Source organism: Poecilia reticulata, chromosome 2 (assembly GCF_904066995.2).
Source record: "Poecilia reticulata chromosome 2, P_reticulata-male-v2, whole genome shotgun sequence".
Lineage (NCBI taxonomy): Eukaryota > Metazoa > Chordata > Actinopteri > Cyprinodontiformes > Poeciliidae > Poecilia > Poecilia reticulata.
Window position 1 is genome coordinate 44,395,388 of NC_088831.1, and position 13,331 is coordinate 44,408,718.

Below are 13,331 nucleotides of genomic sequence, written 5' to 3' on the forward strand. Positions count from 1 at the left end.
ATCAAAAAATGTCCACATTTCTGTCCTGATTTTACTGCTAATTTCCTCAAAATTGGTCAAAAACATTGAATCCGTAACCGATAGAGCGAGTGATAGAATCACATTTAACGTAAATACTGTACGTAAATACTGTACGTAAATACTGTAAAAAAAATAACAATTACAAATATTTCTTAATATTCACCACAAAATCTGTCATTTTGATTGCAAAAATAAACACTAAAATAATCAGAAATCCAGGAGTAACAGCTATTTATTGATATTTTAACAGTTAAATTGGTTTTATCAATAGATTCTGGTGCAACCGGCCCTTTAAGAACATTCAGCTTTTTGATTGGCCCAAAATAAAAATGAGTTTGACACCACTGTTCTAGTGCTTTCCTCGCACCGTCTACGTCCTGACGTCACAACGCCCCGCGTAGTTTCAAAATGGAGGAAGGCATGGTTTGTTTGTTTTTTTCTTTTTTCACCAGTAGTTTGGTTCATTTTATGTCAAGTCAGAAGCGTAGTGAGAATCGCAATTCTTTTGTGAATCGATTTTTCGTCACTGCCCTTTACTTGAGGATTTAAAAAACAGGGAAGAGAATATGCATTTGACAAGTTTATCCACCCAACAGATCAGTAAGTTGTATTACTGTTTTAATTATGTTTTTTTTTTCTATCCTTGCACTGTGTGGCTCTGAAGACGAGTTTCCTGTTGAGCTTTTTTTCCCCCCGCCTGTCGTCACAGTTCGGTGCTTTAATTCTGGACTTGAACGTCACTGTGATGCAGAGTTTTAAAGCCGCTGCTCCTGCTGAGATCAAGCGCCGAGCCTGAAGCTAAACGGCGGTGAGCTGGTCTAATCCGGCCGGCGGCTGCTAGCGGAGGCGCTAGCAGCCGCCGGAACACCTGGTTCAGCAGGAGCAGCGGCCAACTGGCTCACACCTTCAGCGCTACGACGGCAGCGACGTCCTTTCATTATAATGTGATGGTGAAAGAGAAGCTGGGGCCGCCGCATTCACTCACAGCTTGTTTGTGCCACTTTTGGATCCAATAAAAGGAGCTAAAATACTTCCTCCTTGGCACATTTCTTCTGTTTTTACTGTGTTGTAACCTGAATGAATTATTAAAGCAGTTCCAAATGAGGATTTGATTATTGAAGGGGGGAATGAAAGCTAAAACCAACCGAATCGGTTATGTAATCAATAACGAGCTTTTCCGGAAGCGCCGTCGTACCATTTGCGCATGCGCTGAAGAAATGCTTCTGCGTTATAATAAATTAGACTATTTACATTTATTAAACTACTCTTTGATAATTCTCTTAATGAATAATAATTGTCCTGATTAATTTAAAAGATTATTCTGTTAGCTAGTAGCTAGCGTCAATGCGCCCTCTGGTGAACTCATCATTCTCCTATATTTATTATAATCTTACATCTTTATGGCCTAAATTATTATGTTGCAGTTTTGTTTAGCCTCCTGTCAGCAATAACCCATGTAATGAATGGCGGCGGCTCACTGGTTGTAATCCCTGCTTCATCAGGCTGCTGGGTCGGGAATTCGTCCGCGTCGCTCCGGGGATCCTGAGGCCTGCAGGTCCTCCGATAACAGCAGCAGAAATTGGTCGTTTCTTTTAAGACGGCCCATTAAAATTACACAAATGAGGTTTTAAATCATCCCCCTGTGCAATCTGTTATCTGAAGGGCAGAGCGTTTCCTTGTCACAGCGAGTGGAAAAGCATAATCAGAAGTTATATTTTGGAATATTAAAGCATTCAGTTAATTTTAGATATTTTTCCTGTAACTTTGTCGATTTATAAAGTCTGAAATGAGCCTCAAACCTCCAGCTAGTTCTCTTTTGTGCACAGTAACGAGGGTAATAACATCTCCAGCTCTTCAGCTCAGTAATGGAGATTTGATTTACTCAGATCTGCCCTCTGGGTCCGTGTTGCCTGAGGCCAGCGTTACAACGGCTTCTCATCTCTCTTTTCATTTTTTCTGCCTTATTTTCCAGAGCTGCACCATTCTTTCATCTCAAGAAAAAAAGAAGCACAGGGTTTTTTCTCCCCCCACAAAATTACAATTAAAGTATGCAGTTGGGTCATTAAGAAGGAAAGCGAACTGGCTTGGCTAATACGGCGGCGACCTTAACCCAGATCTGGACCAAAACGTCACTCTGAGAAAACGTGAGCAGAGATGGAGAACAGGCTTTCATCTCTCACAGAGATTTCTCCCACGTTTCACAGAACTGAATTTTAAAGTGCCTTTAAAATGACTAAAACACCAAAGCATTACAATATTTATGCAACATCTGCAGCAGGAACAGGAAGCAGCATAACTTTCCTCTCCTGTTTGAAGCCTCCAGTCCCTCAAAACAATGAATTCACTGTATAAACCCTGTATTTTTATAACTGCGTGGATTATTTTCAGACATATTTCAGGTTATAGTTTGTTTACAGTCCAACAGCAGAACTGGAGAGCTGAATCTGAGGTGCCTGACTGCATGAAAACACCTTTTTATAGCACGTCTGCTTCTTTCCACATGCTAATTGTTGTATATATCCAACTATTGATGGCACAACTTGAGCAGGGATTAAGTTGTGCCATCAATAGTGGCACAACTATTGCCACTATTGGCAATAGTTGGTCAATAGAAACTCATTTCAATTAACGAGTTTAATTGAAAACTCATTGAAACGCAACATTTTCAATTCCGAAAGCATTTTTGTTGCTAAATTATTGAATAAAATGAGAATTCAGCTCAACAACAAAGATAATATAGTTTGTGCGTCAGATTTACAGACGGACCAGAAACACAATACGAAGGTTCCAGCTTGGGATTCTTGTATGTTAAAAAAAAAAAAGTAGTAAATTGTGTTAAAAATGTTACATTTTCTGGATTTAAACGTTCAACACCACAAGTTATTGTTTGCTTACAGCTAAATGCCCTCGCACCAGATTCACTGCACACTCTGCTTGCTGGCATAAGGACAACGCCACAGAAGTGCAGTTTTTGAGTTTGTTTTCAAAGTTTGACCCAAAGTAACTTGTTAGTCATACAAAAAAGCAGAAGTGAAAGCAGCTGGGAGTGGCGGTGATTTACCCTCATGAGGCTCTGCATCACCAACGAACTGGTTTATGAAATTATGGATGTGAGAAGCCTGGCGGCCGAATGAAGCTTTACGATGTTGTTTATCCTGACGGTGGCGCTCACCGGGTCTCTTCTGTCACGTCTCCCAGGTACTCCATTATGGTGCTGCCACTGCGTTGTAACTCTCCATTCCCCCGGTGATTCATGAGAGGCCATTTTCCACGCCGAGTGAAGCTATTAAGATGTTGCCACCGGGCCTGGCATGCAGCTGCACCTGTCTGCTCCTCTGTAAGGAGAAAAACATTTCCTTCTCTGGGTTTATTAACTCTGATCAGCAGCTTTACAACGCAGACAGACGAACCAACACGTCCAGCAAAGACGACGGTTTTAATTCAAAGTAGAAACAAGAAGGCGAGTTATGACAATCACACAAAGAAGGAACTGACTTCCCAAACTGTTTCCTGGTGTTACATCAATCCAGCAGATGCTGCAGAATCTTAAATATCCTGCAGATAGAAGCTGATACAAAGGAAATAATGAGTATTTTTAATGCATTTTAATGGATTTTCTTTATTTTTACATGATAATTAAGAAAGATGCACATTTCCAGAGAATGTAGAAACGTTTAAACCCAGCAGTGAAGCCTGCTAATTTACCAGAACCCAGTAGAAGAGGCTGATATCAGCCAAGCTCACATTTCATTTTCACATTCTCCTCCTGAAAACAGACAGAGCATCATTTCCTTATCATCTCTGCCTGCTGAGCAGCGCCAGGACAGAAACGCTTTTCCACCTTCAGTCAATAACTGCTCTGCTGACGGATAAGTGGGCCGGTCCTAATGTAGAACCTCATCTCTTCAATTACAAGCCGGGGGGATTCATCTCGCTGATGATAACGTATATTTTAACAGAACGCTGCGTTGTGCATTGAGAATTGGATTCCTCTTAATAAGCAGAGACAGCAGCACGACGCAGAGACTGGACACCGAAATGTGGCGGGCGCAAGTAAAAACTGGACACAAGTCGGAGTTTAAGAGAAAAATCGGAATTCTGAGGGAAAAAAAATGTCAGAATTCTGGTAAAAATTTCTGAAAAGCAGAATTTGAAAAATAAGTAAAAATTTAGGAAAAAGTGAAAATTCTGAGGAAAAAAACTCAGAATAACATTTGATTTTTAAACTTTGAGATTTTCCTAAAGAGTAAAAGTTTGTGGATCGATTAAAAGTGTTTTACAGTGTACATGTGCAGCTGGATGTTATTCATGTCTAATGTGAGAATGAAAAGGAAAACAACTGCTGGAGCAACAACCTGGGCAACATTTTAAAACACTGACAAATTGGCAAAATACAGAAACCCAATAAATTACAATATTATAAAGATTATAAAGATTCCGGCTGCACAGTGGCGCAGTTGGTAGAGCTGTTGCCCTGCAGCAAGAAGGTTCTGGGTTCGATTCCCGGTCTTTCTGCATGGAGTCTCCATGTTCTCCCTGTGCATGGTGGGTTTTCTCCAGGTACTCCGGTTTCCTCCCACAGTCCAAAAACATGACTGTCAGGTTAATTGGTCTCTCCAAATTGTCCCTAGGTGTGAGTGTGTGTGTGCATGGTTGTGTGTCTCTGTGTTGCCCTGCGACAGACTGGTGACCTGTCCAGGGTGACCCCGCCTCTCGCCCGGTACGCCAGCTGGAGATGAACCAGCAACCCTCCCAACCCCACTGAGGGAAAAAGGGTGCAAGAAAATGGATGGATTATAAAGATTCCATTTATTTCAGGAACTTCATCACAACTCATTATAAAAACTTATATTTCTGTTAACTATAATGTTTTCCACTTACAGCTAATGAAAAGTTGACATTTACATAATGAATTAATACAGAAATGAAAATGGAAAATCTGTGGTCGTCAGCTGAGCCCCGTCAGGTTTTTGTAACTTGGTGAATTTGACGGTATTTATGTTTGTCGGTTGTGTCGCAGAAAGTCGTCAGATTTACAGCGGGGAAGTGGAGCCCAGCAGGAGCGCTGCTGCGGTGGAGTCAGAGGTGATCCATCTTGGTATTTTTAGCTGTCGTGAACTTGTTAAGGCGGCCATATTGGAACACGTCTTTAACTGAAACCTGGAGGCTCATAATTTATCTGCGGTGTCATCAGAACGGTCCCTGGAGTCGGCCGGCCTATAAATACGGAGACGGCCTCCGAGGTGAGGCCTCCTCTGATGCCCGCACTTTTTCTCCTCAAACTTTGAGGCGCAGAAGGTCATTAGAAGGAAACTGTCAACCTGCCAGCTTTCATAAAACGGCTTTTTAATCCCTCTGTGTAATATCCACACATACAGGCTGCTGGGGGCAAAAACTAAATATCCCATTGATTGCTTTGAAGGAGACTTGTCAATCTGCCATAATGGTCACATTCAGTGACTTTCCTTTGTTTTCTTTGAGTCTTTGAAGGATTTCCAATATTAAATATTATCATTTCAATTGAAATAGCAAATTAAATGACCCCCTGGATGATTAGTAAACAATTAAAAATGCATCAAAATGCCCATCATGGGTTATTTAAACATGTGTGATTATTATTGTGGGTACATGTTGTTAAGAATATTAAACATTTGGGCACATCTGTATCTGTTTCCTTTGCACTTAAAACTGTTTCACGTTTGTCAAAACTCTCCCTGAAACATTTAGTTGGTTCTTTATCCAGAGTGGAAGCAACCGAAGGTTTAAAAAAATGGAATATAGTTTAAACTTTGCTAAAACAACGAATTTTGATGCAATGGCTTATAAACGCATCATAATGCTTGTTTTCTAACTTCCTGTAAGGGTTAGCTGTGCTGCTCAGTCTGTTCTCTGGAATTTATGCATTTATTTTTCAGATTATCTGCCTGACAACCTGACTAGTGACAGTTTCAACAAATGTGTAAAAATATATTTTATAAAAGTTGAACAATGAGCCCATTAAATATATTTTTCTACTGTTTATTTTTTATTAATAATTTGTTTAATTTTGAATGAAATGACTCCTCATAATCAATGTAAATAAATAATATTATAGCAACCCTAAACACAAATTAAATGTAATATTAAAGCCAGTGGAAAAAACCACAGAAGATGAATCACTTTTTAAAAAACTAAATCTTTGTGTGCGGGGCCGAGGCCCCCCTGTTCTCACTCCGTAGCTTCGCCCCTGCTGTTGAGCTTTCCCGATGATCTTCAGTGAAAAGCTCCTGCGGTTTCTGCGCAGGCATCATACAGGCTTCATGCTTTCTTTTCAGGCGGCCATTGTGTTGAATGAGCGGCTCTGATGTGGCCCCCGCCCCCCCTGATTGTTTCCGGGCGTCTTCCTCCCCCCCGTCCCTCCTCTTCCTCGCATTATTCCCGTTTGGAGCGGAGAGCTGACGTCAGTGAACTTCCAGCAGCTGTGGAGGCGAGCTGAGGAAGAGGAGGAGATGAGAGCGCTGGATGTGGAGCTTTCTGGGTTTCTCCGGACCTCCGCGGGTTTCTTTGTGAGTACAGGTGGTTTGATCTGATTTTATTATCATTTTTTTAACCCGAACCCGGTCCGGTTCTGACGCTTCCTGGTCGGGTTTGGAGTTCGTGGCCGAACCTAACGGGAAACTTTTGTTGCTCAAGTCGCCGCAAAGTGCAGCTCGGAGCGGCTCCGCTGAAATGTCGAGTCTCGGCTCGGTTTCGGTCCAGAAATCTTTTTATTTTTTCCGTTTGAAATGTGCGGATCTGCGTCCTCTGCTGCGCAGAGTGCGCTCTGAGGTGGCGCTGAATGCCGCCGTTTGTTTTTGGCGCAGAATGTTTGGATATTTCTCAAAGTGCCGCGCTGGGTTTGTCAGTCAGTTGCAGGTTGCTGCTGTAAATCCCAGCATGTGGAACATGAAGTCGACTTTATTCGAATAATAATCGGCTTAGATGGAGAAAAATGGGACGCATTCCTTCATGTGCAGCGGGTCGGAAACGCTGGAGCGGGTTCGGAAATGTTTCAGGGACTTCTGCTTTTTGTTTTGCGGCTGAACCACTGGGTCCGGTTGTGCAATGAGTTCGGCTTGGGTTGATTTTAAACCCGGATTTCTCTGCTAAATGATTATAAAGTCTATCTGAACTTCTCGCTGGGCTGTCGCAAAACAGACGCAGTGGGAATGAAGGTTTAGCAGGTTTTCCGCATTGTTGCGTGGAAAAATTGCTGCAAAATGCAATAAAATTTAAATATCCTGAATATCTGCAGGTTTAAACTGCAAATAAGCAGCATCATCACTGATACTTCCTGACATGCACGTCATGCCTTTCTGCTTTCTTCATGCCTCAGACTGGATGCATGTGGTGATGCAACAGCATGAAAACTGAACATTATGATTATTCTGATTGTTTTATTAAAATGTGTTAAATATGCAGTAATTTGTACAGTAGGTTGCAGACAGGTGTGTCAATTCATTTTCCTGCTGGTGTCAAGCTGCTTATTATTATTATTATTAATATACTTGTTCATTTTAATTAATAATTTCACAGATTTTAACACGATTAATTGCATTTTTAGTTCCGGTGGGAACCTTTGTTTTCACTCGTTTGTGGTACGACAGTAAATCTGACGCGCAAGCGACATCCGCTAAGCTAACTACATCTCAGTCCAATGTTCCTAGAGCGGCATTAACGGCATCATGGGGGAGCGTTGTTGTGATGCTGAACGCAGGAGCTTCTTAAAGAGACAGAAACCCAATTTCAAGACATTAAATTATAGTCAGATTTCATTTAAATAATTTTTTTTATCAACTGAAGGTAACATAGTTTTGCTATAAAATGCCTAGAAAATGCATAAGAATATTTAATGAGGTATAGTTATGAAAGCATAGAAATACATTCTCATCTGTGGCTCTGTGGGTAGAGTGGTCGTCCTGTGATCGGAAGGTTGTAGGCTCGATTCCAGCCTCCTCCCGCCCCATGTCAATGTGGCCCTGGGTACCCAGCCCCAAACTGCGTGTATAAATGTGTGAGGGTGATCGTGGCTCTAGTGTAAAACGCCTTGAGTGGTCAAAAGGGTTATAAAAGTTCAGTCCATTTACCATATCTATTTTACATTTAAATGTGTGATTTAACTAAATTACATTCACTTCTTTGCATTTAACTTTTTTCAAGACTCTTTAGTTGTTTAAGTATTGCCAGTAATGTTGTTGAATAATAAAATGACAGCGATATTTTCAAACTTCCTGCCACCTTTTAACCTTTTGGAGGTAAAATTGAAATCAGCTCTGATGCATTCAGAATTTGTGCTTCACGCTCTTATTTTGAAATGGGCAGTTATTGCATCCTTTATAGTTTCTGGTACAACATCAACCTGCCAATGGGACTAGAGATGGAAATTAGCCACATGGCTATCGTCTCATGTATTTACATTCACTAATACGGATTGTCCCATTTTTAAAAATAAACCTGAACATGAAATTAGAATTGAGATGCTGGATAATAATAAACTCTGACGATGTTTGCAAAGCCAAAAAAGCTCAAGTTTGCTCCAAACCTCAACCAGGACAACGTGTGGAAACTCTTTGCTGCCACCTAGTGGTCGGAGGTACTCCAAAAATAGTTTCTAAATGTGAATGCTTCCTATATTCAGATCAACAATCTACTTAATTTAGATGTGAAAAAACAGATTATGTAATTTTTAAATGGTTTTAAGTGAATTCAGATCATGAAAACAGAAAGAAACATCCATCTTCTTTACACCCTTGTCCCTCAGTGGGGTCGGGAGGGTTGCTGGTTCATCTCCAGCTAACGTTCAGGGCAAGAGGCGGGGTCACCTGGACAGGTCACCTGGACAGGTCACCTGGACAGGTCGCCAGTCTGTCGCAGGGCAACACAGAGACACACAACCATGCACACACACACTCACACCTAGGGGCAATTTGGAGAGACCAATTAACCTGACAGTCATGTTTTTGGACTGTGGGAGGAAACCGGAGTACCTGGAGAAAACCCACCATGCACAGGGAGAACATGGAGACTCCATGCAGAAAGACCGGGAATCGAACCCAGAACCTTCTTGCTGCAAGGCAACAGCTCTACCAACTGCACCACTGTGCAGCCCCACAGAAAGAAACATGAAGCTAAACTAAGTTTATTCCTGTTTACACCCAGTAAAACAACAGAAATGGGCAGAAAGAGGTGCCTGAACGCCTGGGTGTCCGAGCTGGACGGAGAAAACGCAGGCGGTCCTGTGATTCCGCCTGACCAGGTTCTGATTGGACCAGGTTTGAGCCAAAGAAGCAGCAGGAAAGTTTTCAGTGGAAATGATTTATAGTGCGTTTTGGACGACCTGCAGAGAAATCCCTGACAGACAAAGTGGTGTGAAGGTGCAGCCGGCTCCCTGCTGGGCTCAACCAGACAGAAGCTTCCGGATCAAAGGATTGTTTAAACCTTTAATGTTTCACCGTTTAATGATCCAACATCTCTGCTGGATCTAAAACCCACGAATATTTGGTCCAACAGTCAAACCGTCCCACAGCAGCTCGTTAAAGTCGCATAATTTACTTTGTAGAAATTATTATTAATGACTATTATATATTCAAAGTAGAAAATTTTAAATTTAAAAGCATTATTACTGTTATTTTTAATTTAGTTTTTAATTTCAATAAAAACAATTGTAAACACATCAACAGTATAATATAAGTATTTATTATTCTGAAACGATACACCGGAATGATCAATTATATAATATAAAAACTAATAATTTTTTAAAAAAATTATTAAAATATGTTGAATATGTATTAATATTTATAATTTAGTATTTTTCTAGTTTTGAAAATATTTATTTTCTGATATAACAAAATGTTGACTATATCAGAATATAGTTTAAAAACGCATCTATAATAATTTTATCCAGAATTTAGAATAATTTTATGGTGAATTAATTATTCTATTAAATATTTTAAATTCATAAAATGAATTATCATTTATTCATTAAATAGAAATATTGGGTCGGGACTTTAATTAATCATATTTTTTGCTATATTGACACAATATTTAGTGGAAGCTAAAGCTGAGGAATTTATAGACGCAGAAAATAAATTTAAAAGAATTATTTTAAGTATGCTAAACATTTTCAAAGTTAGCGAAACCGCTAAAGTTAGCTCTTCTGTTAGCGCGTTAGCCATTAGCTCCAGAGCAGCTGAGTCGTGGCTCCAGTTTATGGATTAAAACTATAAATATATTTGCTGTTGAGCTCATATGTTTATGTATGAATTAATTTAGCAGCAGAAATGAAAATGATGCGTTTACACACAATGAAATGAATTCAGCCATTTTTAGTGAATTCCCTCCTGAATGCTCATCGTTTTCACGCTCTGAGCGTCGCTCAGCTCTGGCTGCTGTTTGGGATTCGGTTCCTCTCAGTTTGTTGTTCGTCCTGCTTGACGTCCAGCAGCCGCCGCCGCCGCCGCCGCCGCCGCCGCCGCCTGAAGGAGGCCTGTGTTCGCTTTACAGACTCCTTAATTAGCGCCGGTTCTGGTTTCTGTCCTCTCGTCTCGCGTCTTTGTCTCACTTTCTCTTTGCTTTTGATGAGCCGCGTGTTGGAGCCTCTCTCTCCGCTGCTAATGGAGCTTCTTTGTTCTCCAAATGAGAGAATATTAAGACCCACAAAGAGACTAAATAAATAAATAAGAGCAGCTTCAGCCCCGTCAGTAATGAAAGTTTATATTTAGTGCTTTGATGTCTGGATACAACGCCAGAGAGAGAGAAAGTGCTGCAGCCTCGTACGGATATCCTGGAACAGAAACAGGCCCACAGCATCACAGCTCCTCCACCGTAGCAAACAGATAAACATCCTTTTGTTTCGTATCAAATCCTTCTGGAGTGCGAGTCGCTGAAAAGCTGGCCAAAGCTCTGCATGTTGATGTTTGTGACGGTAGGACAGAAATCCTGACATGCTTCCAAAATTATGCATTAATAGGAGCTACAACAACATTTAGTTTCTGTTTGGGGTCCATAAAGTAAATTTGAATGTAGATTTTTGACCTTTGCTGTCCTCCGTACTTTAAAAGTTTCGATTTTCAGTTGAACTCTGCCGTTGAATCCCCGGTCAGGCCGGTCATTACAAGTAATTAACACAAGAACACGTTGTCAAATATCAATAAACTAATCAAACCCTGGAACTGGAAGATAAAAATCCAGCATAAACAAATGGTGACTCTTAATTTGAAGGGTCAGACTGACGTGAGCATGAAGGCGACTTCATGCTCACGTCAGTCTCCTGCAAACCCCTTCACACAAAGCGCTACCAAATAAAAAACCAAAAACAGACAGACAGGATCATCAGGCCTCCGTTAGCAGACTGGCCCTTCAAAATAAAACTAACCTGAAACCTGGGGATAGTGATGACCTCTGACCTGAACCTCCACATAGAGTCAGTTACAAAGTCGGCCTTCCATCACCTGAACAGCATCTCCAGGATCAGAGGGCTGACGCCTCAGCGGGATGAAACTCTGAGAATAAACTTTAAAATACGGTTTTAGTTTATAAATCACTAAACGGTTTAAACATTAAAGATCTGCTGCTGCTGCTGCTGCTGCTTCGACCTGCCAGAGCTTCGCAGTAACTGGATTCATTTACTTGAGTAATTTTACTCTGAAGTTTCTACTCCAGTAACATTTCTGGGTTTTCTGCCCACTGAGTGAAACAGACTCACAGCTGCAGTTTCTGTTAACGTTTCTCAAGTTTTTCATTCAAAGAAACTGATTTGGAAACTTATTTTTTTTGTAAATTATATAAATTATTGGGGCTGCACAGTGGAGCAGTTGGTAGAGCTGTTGCCTGGCAGCAAGAAGGTTCTGGGTTCGATTCCCGGTCTTTCTGCATGGAGTCTCCATGTTCTCCCTGTGCATGGTGGGTTTTCTCCGGGTACTCTGGTTTCCTCCCACAGTCCAAAAACATGACTGTCAGGTTAATTGGTCAGTCTAAATTGTCCCTAGGTGTGAGTGTGTGTGTGCATGGTGTCTCTGTGTTGCCCTGTGACAGACTGGCGACCTGTCCAGGTGACCTGTCCAGGTGACCTCGCCTCTCGCCCGGTACGCCAGCTGGAGAGGAACCAGCAACCCTCCCGACCCCACTGAGGGACAAGGGTGTAAGAAGATGGATGGATATAAATTATTGTCGTTTTGTTCTTTACAACAGCAACATTTCCACCCAACTTTATATTTTGATCCGTCTGATGATGTAATTTTTAATTATTAATTGATCATAATTGACCAGCTACATTCTAATCTTACGTGAGGATAAGTTTTGGGTTCCCTGCAGACCCGTCAGCTCTTCTGGTTCTGGTTCTGGTCGGCACCAGAACCAGAACCAGGACCAAACATGGAGACGCAGCATTCAGCTTCTATGCACCACAAATCTAGAACAAACTTATGGAAAACCCGAAAACAGCTGAAACACTGAAATGTTCATATTTGGTTCATAATAACTTGAACATTGACCAACATATTTGGCGATAAACTGAAACGTTTGTTGCTTTTTTTCACCTTTTATTGTCTTTTCATCCGTTTGATTTGCTGACATGTTTGTTTTAGCAGTAATCTTTTTGTTCGCTGACTCATTAATTCGGTGAGGTTTGGTCTGCGGCCTGAGCAGGAAGGAGCTCAGGTTGGATGACATCATCGGTTCGAGCGCGTCGCACGGGTTTAACCAAACGGTTGTTTCTCTGCGTGGAGGTCGGGTTTTGGCGGCGCGTTGTGATTCAGAGGCAGGTCTTCGTGGTGCGGTTATCGGAGGATTGATGTGCAGGTAGCGTGAAGTCGCTGACGCAGCAGAAACAGGCGACCTCTGCAGCAGGACGAGGAGGAGTTTAAATGAATAAAATCTACGTTTTGAAGCTGAAAGTTGAAAATGCTTTTAGCTGTAAAAAAAAAAAACAGGGCTGCTCCTTCTGTCTGGACAGGAAGCGTAATGAGCTGAAGGTAAATAACTCCCTAATTAGCGATAAAAACTCTCAGCGTGATGGATGGACCTCCTCGCTGGACGCCTGCTTCCTGTTCCTGTCTGAGCTGATCAGGGTTTCTGCAGCGCTAAGCTAACAGTGGCTCCTCTGCTTTCTGCTAGCAGCGCTTTCCCTCTTTTAAAGGTCAGCTGCAGAGAAAACAGGATCCTTGACTTTGCTGCATGAGGAACTGAAGCCTTTGCATTTATAGAGCATTTATAAAACTGAAGAGGAAAAGAGAGAGATGAACCTCAGACGTTAAACAGACGGATAAAACGGTTGGTTGGGTAGTTAAAATCAA

General features: G+C 41.5%; 1 protein-coding gene and 1 long non-coding RNA gene across 7 annotated transcripts in view; both read left to right on the forward strand.

The window, feature by feature from the left end:
• The first annotated feature begins 37 nt into the window (after nucleotides 1–37).
• On the forward strand, nucleotides 38–5,713 carry LOC145550891 (uncharacterized). The gene is made up of 3 exons (XR_014086714.1): nucleotides 38–621; nucleotides 3,220–3,358; nucleotides 5,042–5,713. It is a non-coding gene; the product is annotated as an uncharacterized LOC145550891 (long non-coding RNA).
• A 661-nt stretch (nucleotides 5,714–6,374) lies between these two features.
• gulp1a (GULP PTB domain containing engulfment adaptor 1a) overlaps nucleotides 6,375–13,331 on the forward strand; it is a 60,991-nt gene continuing 54,034 nt past the window's right edge. The window contains exon 1 of one of the 6 annotated variants that reach the window (XM_081604712.1): nucleotides 6,375–6,566. In XM_081604712.1, the coding sequence (XP_081460838.1) occupies nucleotides 6,510–6,566 (57 nt within the window). In that variant the 5' untranslated portion in view covers nucleotides 6,375–6,509. Of the gene's footprint in view, nucleotides 6,577–13,331 lie in introns of all 6 variants that reach the window. The other 5 variants (XM_081604714.1, XM_017303373.2, XM_017303354.2 and 2 more) reach the window with 5 other exon arrangements.